Source organism: Melospiza melodia, chromosome 3 (genome assembly GCF_035770615.1).
Source record: "Melospiza melodia melodia isolate bMelMel2 chromosome 3, bMelMel2.pri, whole genome shotgun sequence".
Lineage (NCBI taxonomy): Eukaryota > Metazoa > Chordata > Aves > Passeriformes > Passerellidae > Melospiza > Melospiza melodia.
Genome location: NC_086196.1, coordinates 62,998,027 through 63,016,524, shown reverse-complemented (window position 1 = coordinate 63,016,524; position 18,498 = coordinate 62,998,027). Strand labels below are relative to the sequence as shown.

General features: G+C 42.8%; 1 protein-coding gene across 1 annotated transcript; it reads left to right on the top strand.

Moving 5' to 3' along the window:
- Positions 1 to 119: 119 nt before the first annotated feature.
- Positions 120 to 18,265, top strand: SUPT7L (SPT7 like, STAGA complex subunit gamma). Its single transcript, XM_063152028.1, has 5 exons — positions 120 to 168; positions 390 to 1,037; positions 7,838 to 8,162; positions 9,605 to 9,842; positions 13,097 to 18,265. Exons 2-5 carry the CDS (start codon positions 625 to 627, stop codon positions 13,357 to 13,359), a joined length of 1,239 nt encoding a protein of 412 aa, XP_063008098.1. The 5' UTR covers positions 120 to 168; positions 390 to 624; the 3' UTR covers positions 13,360 to 18,265.
- Positions 18,266 to 18,498: the final 233 nt, after the last annotated feature.

Here is an 18,498-nt window from a genome sequence, read left to right as displayed (position 1 = left end):
GGGCAGCGTGAGGGGCGAGTTAGGGAGGGGGCGGCGGCAGGCGAGGCGGCGGCGGCGGCAGCTTTCCTCCTGCGGGCCGGAGGAGCGCGGGCGCCGGGGGAGCCGCTCTCGGTGGCGGACCGGGACGCAGTTCCGGCTGGGCGGCCCGGAGGGGAGCGGAGCGCAGGGGTAGGCGGGGGCGGGCGGGCTGCGGGCCCGGGGTGCGGGACAGCCGCGGGCACGGGGAGGGACAGAAGGCGAGTGGCGGGCGAGTCGAGTGCGGCCCCCGGAATTTCTCCACGCCGCGGGTACCGCTCAGCGAGGCCCAGGTGGGCCCGCACCAGCCCTTGCTACAGACAGAAATGATTTCCGTCTCACGAGTGCGTTTGTTTCTGTCCTTATCCCCTCAGGAAAAGGCGCGATGCGATCTGTAAGCTGCCAGAGTGGCAGCCTGATGCCGTCGAGGACACTGCGCTGCTCGGTGAGGCACTGAGCCACAGCGTGCTTGGCAGCCCTAACTCGAGTTGGCGTCACCCCATCCCCTGTGTCTGTTGCTGCCCAAAGTGCTTTTCCCTGCAACAAGGTACCCGCAGCACTTGGCAGCCTTCTTCTGGGCGCTGAGCAGCGCAGGTGACCTGTGCAGAAATGCTGCGCTACTGGGGCGAGATCCCGGTTTCCTCCAGCCAGGCCAACCGCAGCTCCTTTGACCTGCTGCAGCGGGAGTTCCGCACCGTGGAAGTGCAGGATCCCCCGCTGCACCAGCCCTCCGCCAACAAGCCCCGTCCCACCACCATGCTGGACATCCCCTCCGAGCCCTGCAGCCTCACCATTCACACCATCCAGCTCATCCAGCACAACCGGCGCCTGCGCAGCCTCATCGCCGCCGCCCAGGCTCAGAACCAGCAGCAAGCAGAGGGCATCAAAACCGAAGAGAATGAACCTCTGCCGGCTTGTCCGGCCTCCCCACCTCTCCCCGATGACCTGCTTCCTCTGGATAGCAAAACCCCCAAAATGCCATTTCAGCTGAGGCACAGTGACCCAGAGAGTGATTTCTACAGGTGTGTTGGTATTTCCTTAGGTTAGTTCTTGGCTGAAGGAAAGCTGAGTCTTCTAAAATATATATGTAGTTATGTTGATTCCCTTATGCTGAAAGGTCAAGCATTTGTATGTAAAGTATAAAACAAGCTTTAGAAAGGAAATACTTGGATTTTTCCAAGTATTTTTCCAAGTGTGAATAACATGCACGTTGCTTGCTTTTCCTTCCTGTCTGTGAAATGTGGATGTGTGGTGCTGATTTCCATCTTGTTAGTGCCATGCTAAATGCACGTGCATGGTTTTGTCAGTGGTGTTTCCACAGTTTTAGTTACAGGATTTGAAATCTCTTCTGTTCAGATCACTTGCAACTAAAGTTGTGTTACTGTAATTGCAAATCCAGAAAACACGTGACTGGGTTTAGGCTGTTCAGCTGTAGGTTCTGCAAAGATGATTTGATAATGTATTTGTAAGGTTTCTGTGGCCTCACTGTGACAGGGTGGGTATGACATTCCACCCAGTTTGGTGGGCTTCCAGTCAGAGCTGGAAATGAGCACAAGTGAAGGGAATTCTTGTCTCTGCTACTGGCTCCACCAGCTGGAGAAAGGGTAAAGGAAATTTGTGCTGCTTCCACCTCTGCTGCCAGCCTTTAATTAAATAGTATTGCCACCTCTGTCTGTCAGTCCTTCTGGCAGGCACTGATTTCACAAGGAGGTGTTGCATTTCTTGCAATATCTTACAGTACTTTGTAGGTTATGTGCATTTAAATGAAGGGATTAATCCTTGCTACTATGTTCACTAATGAACATTTTGAGGGAGAAGATAACACATTTTAGTTTTTAAGATGGGTAAATGTGCATCAACAAAATGTAATTTATCAGTTAAATCCCTCTGAGATCTTTAATGGCCTGAGGTTGTACAAAATGCATTTTACTGAAAGATGTTGCATTTGGTAGCAGAGTCTCTCTAAACAATGGAGTGATTCTTTAGTGCTGTTTCTGGAGGAATACTGCCATCCTTCTCAGAAGATACAACGCAATTAGCAGAGAGCAGAGACTGAAGGGAAGTACAGTTTTGTGAGAGTAGTCAGGGCCTGTGACTCCTGCACCGTGGCCCTGTGCTTTGTAGGACTGAGAAGTGTTCTGTTCTGTCCTCCTCAGTGGCTTCAGCTTGAAGTTCAGCTTTCTATGGCTCTGCCCACGTTTTGAGGGCTGCTTTGTCATTCTGTTGCTCCTCCCGAGTTTTTGGGGTCCGGGTAAAGAAATGTTATTTAGTGCTCAGCCACGTGGGGGAGTGTAAGGACTGCATTGTGGAAACTGGAGAGACAGTTCTGAAATGAAATGTTTTCTGGCTGACTGAGTGGATTTATAATGAGCTGCAGTGTATTCTAGAATTTAGTTGTGTGCTTGCTAACCCAAACACATATATGCGTTTCCAGGGGGAAGGCTTTGAGTTGTTGTTGCATGTTTGTTTCTAACTGTTTTGAGACACATGAATAAGAATAGCAACTGTTTTATAGATGCTGTTCTAGTCGCAAAAATGAAGTTCTATGATTTGCTGATGCTTCTGAGTGTGTAAAATCAAATTAAAGCAAGAACATTCTTCCCCCTAATAAAACATGGTAGAGCTTAATTCTGGGCTGCCTTCTGAAGTACAGTTGTCAGAATTACAGTATTTGGATAAATCCATATTTTAATTCTGCTTTTTTGGGTCAGTAGCCTGTCTCTGAGAAGTAGTGCAGGTACATTTAGATAGGAGAAGAAAGGAAGAAAAGAGTAGCCAGCCTGAATCAGATCATAGGTTTAGTTAATGTAGGCCTGTCCTCTTCTGCTTCCCTGTTACTCATTTCATTCTTTGACACACTGTCCCCTTGTCTTTTATTTTGTTATCTCCTGAATTGGTTTTGGTTTTCCTCTGCCCCATATCTAACCCTTACCTCCTTGTATGATGAGGCAGAGCTTAATTTATGGCTAATTTTGAGTGGGTTTGCTGTTACCAATCCCCCAAAGTCTGTACTAACAATGGTTTTATAATTACTACACTGTTCCTTTCCTACAGTTTTCCAGACTGTTTATAAATATGTTAAAAAACATGATAAAAAATATGTTGATTCTGGCACAGATTCCCCAGGGAGGACCTGGACTCCAGAGTGGAGATCTCTCATCTACTCCCTTGCTGATAGATTTGGAGGACTCTGGGTGGTTTGTGAAGCAGGTTTTACTGTTAAAAATAAGCTCTCTGGGTTCTTTCTGAGCATAACATATTTACTTGTGTGTCTTCTAGTTCTTTGAATTTCCCTGATGCACCAAAATATATCCATGCTTCCCAGCCTGCAGTTTTCCACATCTCTTCTGAAAGTATTAAAGGAAAATGTCACATTTTCTGTCTTCTGGTCCTCATGGGCCAAGACAGTTTAAAGCAAGAGGAGACTCACCACAGCTATTCAGCCATTTCATCCCTGCATTCCTTTAATGTTCTTGGATGAAGTACCATCTGGTCCTGGTGATGTTACAGTTCTTGAATGCACAATAAGGGATTAACATTTGGTTTTGCTGGTGTAGAAATAGAAAAGAAGCCTAAAGTTTAATTGATGAAGAATGAGTAAGGAACTGTAGACTTGAAACTACCATTTTGACAGGAGACTCTTACCATATAGCAGCCTCTAGCTTTTCCATCTTCTCTGCTCAGCTTCCTCAGACTAGTATGCATCCATCTTCAAAAGAAGCCTGGCCTACTCATGTGCCTCTTCTTGTGTGTGCATGGTTGGGTTCTTAACAGATTTCTCATTTGGTCATTTGCATTCCTGGCCACGTTGGCTTGCCTTGAAAGGTAATCTGTAAACAAAATTGGGAGCTTGCAATGGAAGGCAGCTCTTGGCAGAAGGACTTGTAGTGAAGAAATGTCTGTACAGGAAAGGAGTACATGTCAGTGGGACAGCAGTTTTAATGTAGGGAAGGATTTGGAGCAGTGGTAATTAAAGTGGGCAGGAGACACTTACCCTGATGATCTAAGGGCTTTGGCTTAGTCCATTTCTAAGCTGACTGGTCTGGGTTATGCCACTGAGACCCAATTTATTTTTACCATTATCTGTTGAACATCTTTTGTTCATACCTGTGCAGCCTTTTGTAGACATAGCAGAGGTATTTAAAAAGAGACTTACCTGGGAGGAGGTATAAAAAGGCTGTTTCCTGAAAGAAAACAACTTTGTGGTTTGAGTTGGTGTTCTTTGGTGCTCTCTCTGACTAGTGTATCTTGTTTCTACGATGTTCTCCTTTATTTTACTGCTTTGGGAAATTGGCTCTAAAGCAACCTTGTTGCAGCTCATTTGGTAGAAATTCAACTTCACAGCATAATGTTTCATCAAATTGTCCTGTTCATAGGAAAAGCAGTCCCTCCCTCCATCTGCTGCTGGCTTATGCTCACCTAGGAGGGAGCAGGGCACTTCAATCCATGCCTGCAGTTGATTGAGCCTCAGCTGCTGATCCTTGTGCTGACTTAGCCTGTCCCCTGAAGACACTTACATGACAAAGGAGCCATGAGCTCCCCTTCCCTCCAAGAAAAACTGCCCTGCAGGAGAGGAGCTTGGAGAGATGGATGGTGCTGCTTTTGTGGGGTGGCTCAATGTCATTTCACTGACTGACCCAGAAAGTGGGCCTTTTGTGAGTTCTGAAAACTGACTAAATCAGAAAAGAAGTCTGGTTGGTATAAATAGACACTATTTTCATGTCTTCTGCTGTAAAGTTCTGCATGTGTTTGGTAGTGGTGGGAGAAGGCTGGCCTTTGGGCCTAATGAATTTGTAGCTTGACAGGTGGATTTCTGTCTGGAACATCATCTAGTGTTGGTGACCCATGTATAGCATATATAGCACTGTTAGAAATACAAAATTGAAGAGTGGCAAGTTGGCCAGTATTTGTGGTAAATTTCATACTATATATTCTATAGAGGAGATTGCCTCCATGTCACAGGCCTAATTCCCTGTTCCGCTAATCTCTGGTGACAAAACTTCAGGGATTGAAGCACTTGTGTTTACTTGTACATATGTGACTGAGCCTTTCAGGAAAAGAACTAAGTGCTGCAGAGAGTGGCATTCTGCATAATGATAATATCTGCATTTTTGGTGCTGAGTATCTGGATGAAATCTATCACAAAGGCTCTTTAGCTGTGATCATCATGGAAAAGAAGAAGTTTGCTTGTCCTTTTTGGGAAGGCTTGACACTAGATAACTGCTTTCAACATAAATGTGGCTACAGGACTGTTTTTGTTACTGTGCATTCTTATCAGAGGGTACGTGGAAGTTAATGAGATGAAGAAAAATTATTTTTGTTGTTGATTTCTATTAACACCTCCAACAGCATTTCAACTTTTGCTCTCTGTTCTGGCTTTTAGTCATATTTCTCTGTTGTTTATTATGAGAAACAGGAAAACAAGAGAAGAAAACATAAGAAAAACAAAACCAAATTGATTTGCCTTACCAAGAGTAAGAAATGGAGATTTAGATTTGAGTACGGTACTTGAAATGTCTTTCTGTCTTTAATTGATTAGATTTCAAGTTGATTATGTGCCTTCCAGCATAGTGACCTAGCTGCATTTTAATGCTCACAGTTTCTTTTCCTCTAGGAATTTAAAACTGACACAATAGTCTCTGCTAGTTCTGAGCAGTGATATGCATTACTGAATGATTTTTTATATACTTTGCAAGTGGCTAAGTATCCTGCTTGGGATTGCCAAAATCTGTGTAATTTAAGTTTATCCACTTAAGTGTTTTTAGTGAATGTTTATCCAGTTAAGTGTTTTTAGTGAATGTCTAATACAGATTAATAGTAGCCTGGCATTCAGGTTTGGTAGCATAAGATGGTCTCCACTGCTGGCTGCTGGACAGCTAGGTATGTCCTTTATATTAAAAAAGAGATTCTTTTTTATAGACATGATTTTTAAGATTGTTTTCTGGTTGATTTTCTTTGATGGTTGTTTATTTTGGTTTTAAACTCTTGGTCCTGGTGTTGTGTGAGACATATGGCTGTTTGTGAACTTAAGAATTCTGCTGCTGAGGTGGAGGGAGGAGTGAGGGAGATACAAAAATAGTATGGGTGACATTTTTTTTATGAAGAAACTGATGATCTTTTAATTAATCTTGTCAGGGTGCCTGCTGTCTGCTTTGCAAAGTAGTTACATAATTGAGTAGAAATTGGGATGCTAATAATTTTCCATCAATTAATAGCTGGGATGAATCCATGACCTGAGATTCACTTACTGTTCTTAATATCTACTTAGAAATGTGATCATATGCCACTCTTAATATAGTGTGATTCCCCCTTTATTTGAATAATCACAAAGTGTTGTGCTGGCGTTCTTAAAAATGAATAATTTTCATCCTGATAGTTCTAAGCTTCACCTTCCTTTTCACTCCTCCTCACTTTTTTACTGCTGTGTTTCAGTGGTTTTACTGCTGTGTTTTCTGTGTGTCAGCTCTGAGGATTGGGGAAGCTGAGGCTCTGTGGCCCAGCTTCTCGGTGAGACTGATGGGTTCCTCATGAATTGTTGGAGAGCAGTGAGAACTTCATAAAGCCATCAGTACTGTCTGTGTGCTGTTAAATCAGGTCCTTCTACTGGAAAGAGTGTGTGGTGATGGAGGTGATCTGGGGTAGCAACGAGGAGAATCTCCAGTGTGATGTGGAAGATGTTAGGAGAAAATGATCAGAAAGAAATGGAGAGTGAAATTGTTAGCTCAGTTCTGCCCCTGGTGCTGAATGGAGTGTAAAAAAGTGTATGAGTATCATACTTAGTAGTAATGGAATTTGATTTTTTGACATCTGCATTTGAAGTCCATGTTACTAATATGGGCAAAGAGATGACATGCACTTAATTTTAAGTTGAGAAATCTGGTAGATATGTGTTTCTCCATCAGAGGCTTCATCAACATGAGTTAACAAATGGATATTCCCAGAGGAATATCCCTCAGATATTCCTCTGGGGAATATCTATTTGTTAACTCAAGTTGATGAAAAATTTGGTTGGGTGATTATAAATGAATGATGTTTGAAGTGCTTGTGTCAGTTGTTCTCCATCTCCTCCATCCTGGGTAGTCACTCCTTCCTGTTTACCAACAGAGCAGGGAAATCTTAAACCCAAGACCAGGGAATGGTGTTTTATGGCCAAACTTCTCCAGGCCTCCTCCCAGGGCCTGGTGTTCACATCTTAGGTTGCATGTGGGGTTACTTCTTTCAGTGTCATGCTAGGCGACTACTGGAAATGAGAGCAGAGAAACAGCCTTTTTGACTACAGTGTACCTCTATGAAATGTATGTGTGTCCCATTTCTTGCTTTTTTATGTGTGTCTTTTGCTTTAGAAATTACAATCTTGTCTATTCCAGAAGCCTTTGTATCTGACTATTTGGCCTGTGACATCAGAGATAATAAGGAAGAGCAATGTAATTAACTGAGAGGGGAAATTACTTACATTCATGTTATTTAAAATGCCTTTTTTTTGTTTGTGTCAAGGACCCATTTAATTCACATCTCCAGGAGAAAAGCTCTTGGGTGGAAAGGGAAATGCTTAAGGGCTCAGAAGATTTGCATCCCACATTCATGAATCACCCAAAGAATTTTGTGGCATTAGAAGGGAAAATGAAACTTGGAAGTGCTGATTTGGAGGGAGGAAAGAAGGAAAAGCAGATAAACACTTATTAGGTGGTGATCATATATAACAGAAGCTGTGGAGAACCCCAACCCCCTTTGTACATCACCTTATTATGGATAGTACCTCTTCAACTGGTCGAGTCATTCAGATTTTTGCAAGTGTGCTATTTTTGCCTTTCCTGTTTTCCAGAGGCAAAGGGGAGCCAGTGACAGAGCTGAGCTGGTCCTCCTGCCGGCAGCTTCTGTACCAGTCGATGGCCACGATCCTGGCGCACACGGGCTTTGAGTGCGCCAACGAGAGCGTGCTGGAGACGCTGACGGACATCGCGCACGAGTACTGCCTCAAGTTCACCAAGCTGCTGCGCTTCGCCGTGGACCGCGAGGCGCGCCTCGGCCACACGCCCTTCCCCGACGTCATGGAGCAGGTCTTCCACGAGGTGGGCATCGGCAGCGTGCTCTCCCTGCAGAAGTTCTGGCAGCACCGCATCAAGGATTATCACAGCTACATGCTTCAGGTGAGGGGAGCATGAGGGACCTGGCGGCACAAGAAATGCACCCCCGTTGTACAGTCGCTTATTCCTGAGTCTTACTGAGGGGAAATCTGGCCGGAAAACCTGCTGGGTGTGGAGAGGAGTCATCAAGGGAAAGAGAACAGGAACTTTATACTGGAAGACGGAGCCCCTTATTTGTCTTCCTAGTGAGACTGCTAAGGATGCTCTACAGATGGCTAAATTCTTGCCTGAATTTAAGAGGAGTCCCCTAGCTCTTGAATTATCAGTCAAAATTATCAAGTAGAGATGAAATCAGAACTGACCGAGGAACTGAATTTTTTCCTTTAGCAGGATATTTGACGGTTAACATTTTGGAAGACATGAAAGCAGAGATCAATTTCTAGGCTGTAAAGTGGTTTGTGTGTGCTTAAGCAAGGAGTGACTTCCTTTAGCTTTAGGAGTATAGGGTAGTATTTTGTGATGTGAGTTGTCTCGCAGGTGCTACCTTCTTATATAAAAATAACATTCCAAAGAGTTGTCTTTGTTAGAAACATTCCTGCTCAAAATTCCAGTTCTGTTCATTTTTGTTCAAATGGTTTTGTTGTCCTTTTGGAATCTGGGTTTTCTGCATTGTTCTGCTGCTGCAGTTCACTCTTACCCTGCAGCTGATCATTGTCTTAACAGTCATTGTTCTTTATGCAGGACTGAGGTCCACAGTAGCCCCTTTATTTGGAAGTATATCTAGAAGGGGGAAATAGGCTTTGCTGTTCTTTTTCTTCCTTGCTTCTGCTGTTAAAAAGTCTTTCAATTTTCCTGAGCACAGGTCACTGACTGTTAGGTTTTAGTTGTATAAACAAGTATTTGTTAGAAGCAGATGAAATCTGAAATGTTTAAATGTAATTGTTTATTGTTGTTAAGTTTCTGGAAGTGCAGGATAGTTCTAAATCTGATTCCTATATTTGTTTCACTTCTCTGACTGGAGAAAACTTCTGTGTTTTTTGCTGTGAATCTGGCAGAATATACTCAGGCTTTGCCCAGTGGGGACTGCAGGGTTGTTGAAGATCTAAAGCACTTGGTTTTTCATGCTGGGGTGAATTTGTTACTGGACGATGGGAACAATCTTCTAGGTAAAACCAAAGAGTAAGACTGAGACATTTTGCTTTTGTTCCATGCTCTGTTTAAATTTCTGAGCCTCATCATCTCTGTTTACAAAATAACGGCACTCATATTTATCAGTCAGATGTTAGTGGATTAAACCTCTTATTACAGTCCCTTGTTACAGAACAGAAGGTGCACTTAAAGGCAAAAAACATCTCTTGTGTAGCTGGTAAGTTGTTTACTTGTTCATTCAGGTCAGATGTTAATAATGTTCAGGGAACAGAGTGCACTGCAATGTAATTGCTATCAGAGCCTCTGAAGTCACTCTCACCTTTCTGGCCTCTTTTTCACCTGCTGATCTTTGACAGGTTAGCAAGCAGCTCTCTGAAGAATATGAGAAGATTGTCAACCCTGAAAAGGCAGCAGAAGACACAAAACCTGTGAAAATTAAGGAGGAACCTGTTAGTGATATTACTTTCCCCATAAGTGAAGAGCTGGAAGGAGATCTGGCTTCTGGTGACCAGTCTTTGCCTGTTGGAGTTCTTGGAGGTCAAAGTGAGCGCTTCTCTGCCAACTTGGAAGTAGAAGCTTCCCCACAGACTTCAGGTAGGGGTTTCTTGCTTCTCCTGGAAACAGTCTTTCAGCAGTTCCTTGTGATCTTGTTTCCCGTGGTTAGGTTTGGATTTGTGTCCATGGATTCATGTTCCTGCAAACTTGAAAGCCATGTTCCTTACATAGTTCAGGCACTGAATGAATTCTGGAAATATGAATGGTACTTGGTGATGTCCTCCATATTCAGAAATTACCCTGGTAATGACAGTCACTATTTTATGAAAGCTTATCAGTGACTTACGTGAAATGGGCTCCTGGGAATCCCTCCCACTGTGTACCCTAAAGCCTGCTGTACTTGGCTGAGGCAATGGAAAGTGAAATGGTGAGCGAATTAGTGGGGTTGTGGAGACCACTCTTTTCCTCAAAGTGCCATCCCTTGGTGACATTGAAGAACATTGGTGGCAGGCATGGGAGAATCTGCTATGGCCATGCCTGCTCTATGTCAGCGTAGAAATTCCATTGTCTTCACTCTTTGGTGAAGCTGAACATCCTGGAATGAAGAAGAGGCAGTTTAGATTTTGCATGGAACCATCTGAACTCTGGAAGTCCCTGCAATAACTATTTCACTTAAAAATCTCGTTAAAAAACAATGAAGCCAATCCTCCTATTAACCCTAAGCTAGGTAGCATATATAGTGAGGTTAGAGTATAGTGTTGCTGTTGAGGTGGTTATGGTACAAAGTAGAGACTATAAGCAGTTTCATTTGGTAACTTTTTATTTTTGAGCATGGCTAACTTTTATACACTTTCTAATTGTTTGTGTTTCTTTTATTTTAGCTATTGGCTACAATAAGTCAACATAATGCTATTGGTAAAAAGTTATAGTGACTTTAGCTAACTTTCTAAAAATACTTTGTCTAGCTGCAAAGTGTTCTTATCTATTTTCTTTCCGTCTCTTTGGTTACAGCCTTAGAGAGAGCTCTTTATCAGCTTTTTCTTACTTCTTTAGCTAGCAAGCCTGCTGCTGGCTTCTTCTACAATATACCTCTAAGTCCTCTAGTGTTTTTGCATTTTTATGAGTTTTTAAAAACATAAATCCATCTAATGTTTTTCTGAAAGCTCATACTGTTTTCCATGTCACCTCTGAAATGTAAACTGTTTGCAATATTGTGGGAGATGGAGCAGCAGATTCCTCTGGCCCATCCAGGGTTGCAAGTGATTCATCTGGAAGGCTTTGTATTAGCATCCACCACTTGAGACCAAGAGGTTAGCACGCTAGCTGTATATTAAATGCCTCTTGCTTCTCTGATACAGAATTGATGTTTTCTAATTAAGAGTACAAGTGCTCTGTTCCTTCCTGAAATTCCCTCTTCACTTCACAAGAGCCTTTGGAGATCTCATCTGTGAGAAGTTCCAGTCTAGACCTGGGCAGGTTGGAGAGTTGTAATATCCTAAGGAGCAAGAAAAAGCTGCTGCAATTAGACCATTGCCATCTCAAAATGCAGGTGTGAAGCCTTCAGGGAGGGCAGAGAGGCTTCAGTGTCTGAGGGCAAAACTCTCATTACAGCTTTCCATGTTCTTCCTATGTTTTTGTGGATGTCTGACATTGCCGTTGTGAGCTGGCTGCTTACTTTCATCGCAGTTGGGAAAATGGAGGCAAAATTGTTCCTTGTTCCTCCGCCTCTCAGGATAACGTGAAGATTAGCTTATTTCTGAAGTACTTTGAAGTTAAAGTGCTTTGAAGATGAAACATCCTTTGTTGATGCTTAAGTACTTTTAGTCATTAGTGACACTCTTAGTGACAGGTGACAGAGCTGAAAGGAATGAGGCTGAGCGATGAAGAGCAACTGATGAAGGAAAGACACAGTTTAGTTTAGTGAGCACCTTTGATTATTATGTAGTCTGGAGCTGTAACTCTGGAACAGCATTTTAATGGTGTGTCCATTGTTGTTGAGAGACATGCATTTACTTATAATTGACATAGGAAGGCTTCCATTAAGGCAACTGAGCCAATGTAGGCTGTGTTATCAAAATGTCTCATGAACCTGGTTTTGGTGAAGCTGATCTGGAAAAGATGCCTGACTTCTTCATAAAGGAGAATTCTTGGCACAGACACATATTGGAGCATTTGTTCTCTTTGTAATTTCTACTATTAACAGCCTATTGTTACTAGTATACTGATAATAAGGAATGGTCATAGGTTTGGCTCAGTACAAGAGCTTTGGTTGTGCTTTCAAACTGTAGCCATGCTCTTTGAGACATGAAGTTTGGAAAACTTATTAAAATAGTTTATTTCCTATTTTATTTGTTGTTCTTCTAGTGGGTCTTTTTTGTTGGTTTTGTTTTTTTGATTGGTTGGGTTTTTTGTTTTGGTGTTTTTTTAATTTTCTACATGAGCTTACCCCCACACAAGAGAGAGAAGATTTCACAGTTTATTCAGTTCTGGTCTGTTTATGCCTATCTCAGCAAAGAGACCAATTAGTGTATTTTTAATAGAATTTTTGTCTCACTTTAAACTTAAACAGATATAATGCAATCTGTAATTACTTCTCTTGGGGAGAAAACATTTGCTGTTATCAAGGAATATGGTTTGGTAAACTCTTACAGAAAATCCTCAATCAGTGCTCAGATTGCTCACTAATCCAGAAATGTTTTATAAAAAAGTAAGGCTGGGAGGAGCTATTTCCCAGCAGGGCATCTGTGAGGCTGAGCCAAAAGGATTTCTGTCTGTTCTGATCAAGGATGGGATGAGACCTGTGGGTGCTGAGTAGAAGGAGGCAGGCAGGCAGGCAGCTGACTGCTGCTTTGATGTCCCTGCATTTCAGTGCTGAAAGTGGAATTTGGGACTGTTCATCTACCTAGTCCTCTGCCTGCTCACTTCACCTCCCCTGCAGAAGCCCAGGATGTCTGACAGTTGCAAGGACCTCGTAATGACTTCTGGACTGCCTCAGAGTCCTGTTTATGCAGGGTCTAGTCCATGTGCTGTTGCTGTACTCATTGCTGCTGGGACACTCCTTCTGGAGAGTGATGTGGAGCTGTTTCTCATGGAGAGAATTACGTGCAGGCTAACAGTGAAAGGATACCATCATATTTTTGCAGTGGTAATTGCTGGACTATTAAATAAGTCAACAGATATTTTTATTATTGATCACAGTGCTTGGGTGTGTTCTGTTTGTTTTCCCCCAGCATAGTCAACCTGTGGCTTTACTCTTCCTCTGTCTCTACCTTTGCTGCTGTCCCTTTTATCTGCGTGCTGTTTGTGATTTGTCTTTTTACTCAGTTACTACTGTTTGCTTTTTCCTTTTCTAGGGGCTGAGGTGAATGCTTCCCCACTGTGGAACCTGGCACAGGTGAAAATGGAGCCACAGGAGAATGAGGAGCCTAATGTACATGGTCACGGGGTTCTCAGCAGTGATGTCTTTGAGGAACCAATGTCAGGCATGAGTGAAGCTGGGATGCCACAAAGCCCCAATGGCTCTGAGAGCAGTTATGGTTCTCATTCTGCTGACAGCCTGATGGGATCCTCACCTGTCTTCAACCAGCGCTGCAAGAAAAAGATGAAGAAGATGTGAAAAGGAACAATCTTTTTATTTAGTGCTGATGGTGTGCAACAGACACTTGGAAGGAACTAGTAGAGTACTGGGATGATTCCAACACAAGGCTGGCCCTGGTGTGTGAGGGACCTGCATGAAATGGCTATGAGAGGTTTGATGTGTAGCTCCCTCTTTGCTGGCTTCTGTGCTCCGTGCTGGTTGATGAGACTGAAGATCACCCTTTGCATTTGATGGTGGCATGGCTTGCTTTGGCAGATTCATGAGGAACATGCCTGTGAAAAGCAGTTGTGAGGAGATTTTCGAAGTTACAGAACCATCGAATGCTTTTGTTTAAAGGGACCTTGGGGCATTTCTAATCCAGCCTCCTGTTCAGGTCTCAGCCAGTTAGAGCAGGTTGCTAAGGACTTTGTCTATTTGAGTAGCTACAAGGATGGTGATGCCAATTCTCTCTGGGCAACATTTTCCCATCACAGTAAGAAAACCAATATATTTGCATCTAGTTGGAATTTCCCATGTTCCAGGTTGTGTTCGCTGCCTCTTGTTCTGTTATTGTTCATCTCTGAGAAGAGTCTGACTGCCTTTGGTAACCCAGTTATTAAGGGATTATATACAATGAGATCTCTTTTTCGCCTTTTCTCTTCTTAAATATGGAGAAACCATGTTGCCTGAGCTCTCCTTGCTTGTCCTGTGCTCTAGCCCCCAAACCAGCTCTGTGACCTTCCACTGAAATTGCTGCAGTGCCCTTGTAAGAGGGAGCACAAAAAGGAATGACATCCTCCAAACTCTGTCTCACAATCCCTGAGTAAAGAGGAACAACAATTGCCCTCAGAGTGCTGGCTGCCTGCTTGCTGGCTGTTGTGGGCAGCAGGAGAGTCCTCAGTCAGGGTGTTTTAGTTGGAGAGCTGTCACTGATGATGATGATGGTGACATAGCAAAGATGCTGTAGCGTGGTCTCACAGTGCCATTAGCCAGCTCCCTCAGTGCCTTCACATTCAGCCTGTTGGTTCCAATGGGCCCAAGTTCTCACTGACTCAGTCTTCCCCTGCTGTAGGCAATGCTTTATTCCTGTTAGAGCTGCTTGAAGGCTCGAGGACCTGGCAGGTCTTAAAGCAGAACTTGCAGTGAAAACAGGTGAAAAAGATGTTGTGTACGTGAGCCTGAAAGTGCAAAAGCATCCTTTGTTACCATGTTGTTTGCATTGTTGAACAGTAAACCATATTTTATTTAACCTTCCTTTTGCTTCCAGTGTACTTAAAGAAGCCCTTTTTCTTACTTCTTACCAGTTTGAACTCCAGCTGAGCTTTGGCTTTCCTAATTTTCTCTGCATACTTGGGCTGTGTTTCTGTATCTCTGCTGGCCAGCCCATCATCACTTCCACTTCTGTGTACCTTTCTGTTGGTGTTTGAGATTGGTCTGGAGTTCTTCAGTCATCTGTGCTGGCCTTCTGTCATGCCTGCTGTTAATTTCTGTTTGTCAGAAAGGACTAATTTTTTACTTTGAGAAGGCTGTCTTTGAAGATAAAGGAGCACACTTGGGTTCCTTTGGGTGGCCAGGACAGAATTTCCCTTGTGAAGTTCTGCTGAGACATTCCTTAAATAAAACAAAATATGTTGACCTAAAGGTACAGGACTCTGTCTTGTACACATTTCTCAGGATTTTAAATGCCACAGTTCTATGTCTTCTGCAGCCAATACATTCACATTCTCCACCAGTTCTTCCAGCAGAGCTTACTCTCTAGTTGATTACTTGATCATCTGTTCAGGGAAGTTGATGTGATTTTCTGGAGAGAATGAAACAGCTTTTACTAATGGTGTGAGCCTGTACTGGCAATGCAAACTTTTCCTTTGCTGTCGTTGGATTGAGTGGAGCAACTTCAGGCTGGCTGAGCTTTCATATTCAAGGTTGTTATCTTGACAGCTTAGTCTGAAACAGAATCTATTTTGCTGCTTGCTTTTATGGCTCAGCTGACTGATGGAACTTTTTTTGTTCTTCACAATCCTCAGTTGATCAACTCGGTCTTTAACTTGATTCAGTGTGCCTCTCTCTCAAAAGAGCTAGAATGAACATGAATCAAGAATGAACAGCCACTTAAACTGGCTTTATACCTGTAGCCCCTTGGGATGGTTGAGGGAAATTTACCAAACCTACCATTTATCTTTACAATTGCAGGTTTATCTTTTGAAAGAATGAGCTTCAGGCATAGTATTTTTGTTTCTGTATAGCATGCCTTGCCTTAATTCTTTTTTCCTAACTGTATTTCTCTTCCACTTTATAGAAGTGGAATCCAAACAGCAAATGTCTCAATGTCTAATAAGAATGCGTGACCATAGGCTTTTATGGACAATGGAGTTAAAATTGTCCATCAGAGTTTTAAAGGTCTCTCCTGGGGGGTAAATTCTCACTATTTTAAGCCTAGTCAGTAGTAGAAGAGCATACCAGGAAATCTTTATTTTGATTCCCCCTGAGTCACCATTAGCCCAGCTGCAATGTCCCTGTTTTCTCAGCTGTAAAAAAGAATAGTAATATTTGCCTTTTAGAAGTGTGTTTGAGATTTAGTTACTCTGCAAGAAAAAGGCACAGTAAGCATTCAGAGAGTTTTGTGAGAGCTGCAAGCTTTTATTCCACTTCAGTTGGACTGTTGCTGGCTGGAGAATGCTTAGATGGTCACTGAAATGTCCTGTATGACCCAGATTTTAAGCAAAACTGCTGATCACAAAGACCAACACAACTCTGCTCTTCAGCTGTCCAGGTACAAGGAAGGCATTGGGGTGGTGCCTTCTCACTCAGCTTTACATGTCTACATCTAAACTTGTTCCTTTGGACCACACTTGCAGATGAATAGAAATAATAATTTCTTAGGTCACTGTCCTTTTGGCCTTGAGGTAGAAGTGTAAAGCTGGTTGAATGAATGGCATTTTCAGAAAGGTCTATTTTTACTCTGTGTGCCCATGAAGTGAGTTCAACTTGACTACCTCAGCTGAAGACATCCACACTGTCAGTGTATGAGTTAAGTGATGTGGCTTAAGCCTTTCCTGGATGGGAATCAGAGACTTCTCCTGCTGGGCCAGTGCTTTTTCTTTTCTAGAGCTTGCAGTTCAAATGGTAGTACAGGGCTAAGAGCAGGCTGCCCATCTCAGCTAAACCAGCAGATCCAGCATTGCCCACAACACACAGAATGTGCCAGGACGGGGCCCTGAGGCTCAGCCTGATTTGCCACCTGTGTCTTTGACACTGTGAGAACACCTGTCATTGGGCCTTTCTCTGTAGGTGCTTTGCAAACTGGTTCTTGCAGTAGTGTTCTTGCAGCCAGGTACTTATGCAAAGTCCATTGCACTATTTTTGGGAGCCAAATGACAGAGTGACTGCTGCCAGCATCGCTTGTTCATTTGCAAGATTTCAAGTGGGCTAAAAATGAAAATATAGTGTTCTCTAGGGCTTTGGTTAAACCTCATAAGTGTTAATCTTAAGTGCTTTCTCTGTATTGTTCATGTCCAGATGTTCTGTCTTAACTTTTTTTTTTGTTATTTTTTTATTTCACATTCCTTTTCCACACCCATTTCACCCTGTAACACACACTCTACAACAAGCCAAGCCTGAGTACTTCAAGTATATTTAAATGCAGTGCATATTCACTGTCTTTTGAGTCAGCTGTGTTGTTGCAGTGTAAGGGAGAAGTGCTATTGATTCTCTTTGGGCTGCATGTTTATGCAGAGGTGAGAAACCCATCAGCACTGCTTAAACACTTAAAAATGCAGGCAGAGTAATAGCTGTACCTCCTGTTCCCCCACTGTGCTAAGGGTTGCAGCTGACTTTTGTGTGCTTGATGTTTCCTTTTATGCATGTGGAAGCTTTACCTTCTGGGTGAGCCCTTCGCCTCTGAACATTTATGGTTCTTATATTTTCAGTGGCGTTCATCATGCATGAAATAGTGAAATTTAAAAACTAGCTCACAAAGTCAGACACAGACTATATGCTCTTTTGATGAATCCAAGATTTTGCTAGGTGTTAATGCAGCCTTGGGCAACTAGTGAGGTGTGTTCATTGACCATGTTATCCCCAAATTTCAAACCACACTGAGATTATGCAGTGGGCTGGAATGAAGCTCTGCTCTCTCTCTCTGCTTCCTTGCTGATGGCTGGTGAAGCACTCTGCTGACCCACCTGCTTCAACAGTCTGCAGTTTTTACAGTTCTTTCATCTTTCTCCTTTGCTTTCCAAAAGTGGGTGGATGAAAAATGGGAACAGTGAGTATTGACCATGTCCATATCCAGTAGCATTGATGTCTTACAGTGATTTATTTTGCCATGATTGAAGTTGGTAGGAACTTTGATATCAATTTGGAGAGCAAGATCTGTAAATTACTTGGCTTTTGAAGTGTTTTGCATAGGAATCATACAGGATTGTAGTTGAGAGAGTGCTGTGTATCATATTCCTTTTCCCCTCTAGCAATACCTTTTTATTCCTTTTGAAGAGTTTTGCCTGGTATCCAGTAAAGTTTGCTGTATAAATGGCAGTGTAACAACTTATGTGTACAGCTTTATGTCAGACTGCACTACCTAGTGATTTAATTCCAAGGCCATCCATGATAATTTGAATATGCATAATGCTGTGCAGAAAAAGAGATGTTTCCTGCATAGAAATGTACAATTTAAAAAGAAAACAGGAAAACAAGATTAGGTAGGGTAGGTGAGGCCAATCTGATTATGTGCTCAGTTCTGAGACTAATGCACATGTTATGTGTGAAGGATGTTTTACTTAAAATGTTTTTGTACACGCATGTGAAAGAAATATGTAACTTTGCTTTGTGTTTATATGGAACAAAATTGCTTAGAAATATTTCAGGGTTGGATTTTTTTTTCCTTGCTCTCCTGGAGAGAGTTGCTTTGTAATTTCTAATAAAATGACTCAGAAATAAAAATTCAAAAGATGTTGTGTGTGTTTTTTGGTTTTGGAGAATGGTGATGTGAACACGAAAGCCGGTCTTGGGGTTCTGTTTACCTTTATGTGGGATCTGGAGGAGACATTTTACAGGCCTGAGTAAAGTACTGGGATGATGTATCACAGCCAGGAAGACAAGAAATGTTATTCAAGGATGTGGCCAGGGAAAATGGAAGTCTTATTTTGCGCAGGTGCCTGTGCTAGTGAGCCCCTGAAGTGA

What these genes read in the sequence shown, in the direction of transcription:
- SUPT7L (XM_063152028.1), top strand. Translation starts at nt 625, where the DNA reads ATGCTGCGCTACTGGGGCGAGATCCCGGTTTCCTCCAGCCAGGCCAAC. An exon ending in CCAGAGAGTGATTTCTACAG is followed by an intron (nt 1,038 to 7,837) that starts GTGTGTTGGTAT and finishes CCTGTTTTCCAG; the next exon opens with AGGCAAAGGGGAGCCAGTGA. An exon ending in AGCTTCCCCACAGACTTCAG is followed by an intron (nt 9,843 to 13,096) that starts GTAGGGGTTTCT and finishes TTCCTTTTCTAG; the next exon opens with GGGCTGAGGTGAATGCTTCC.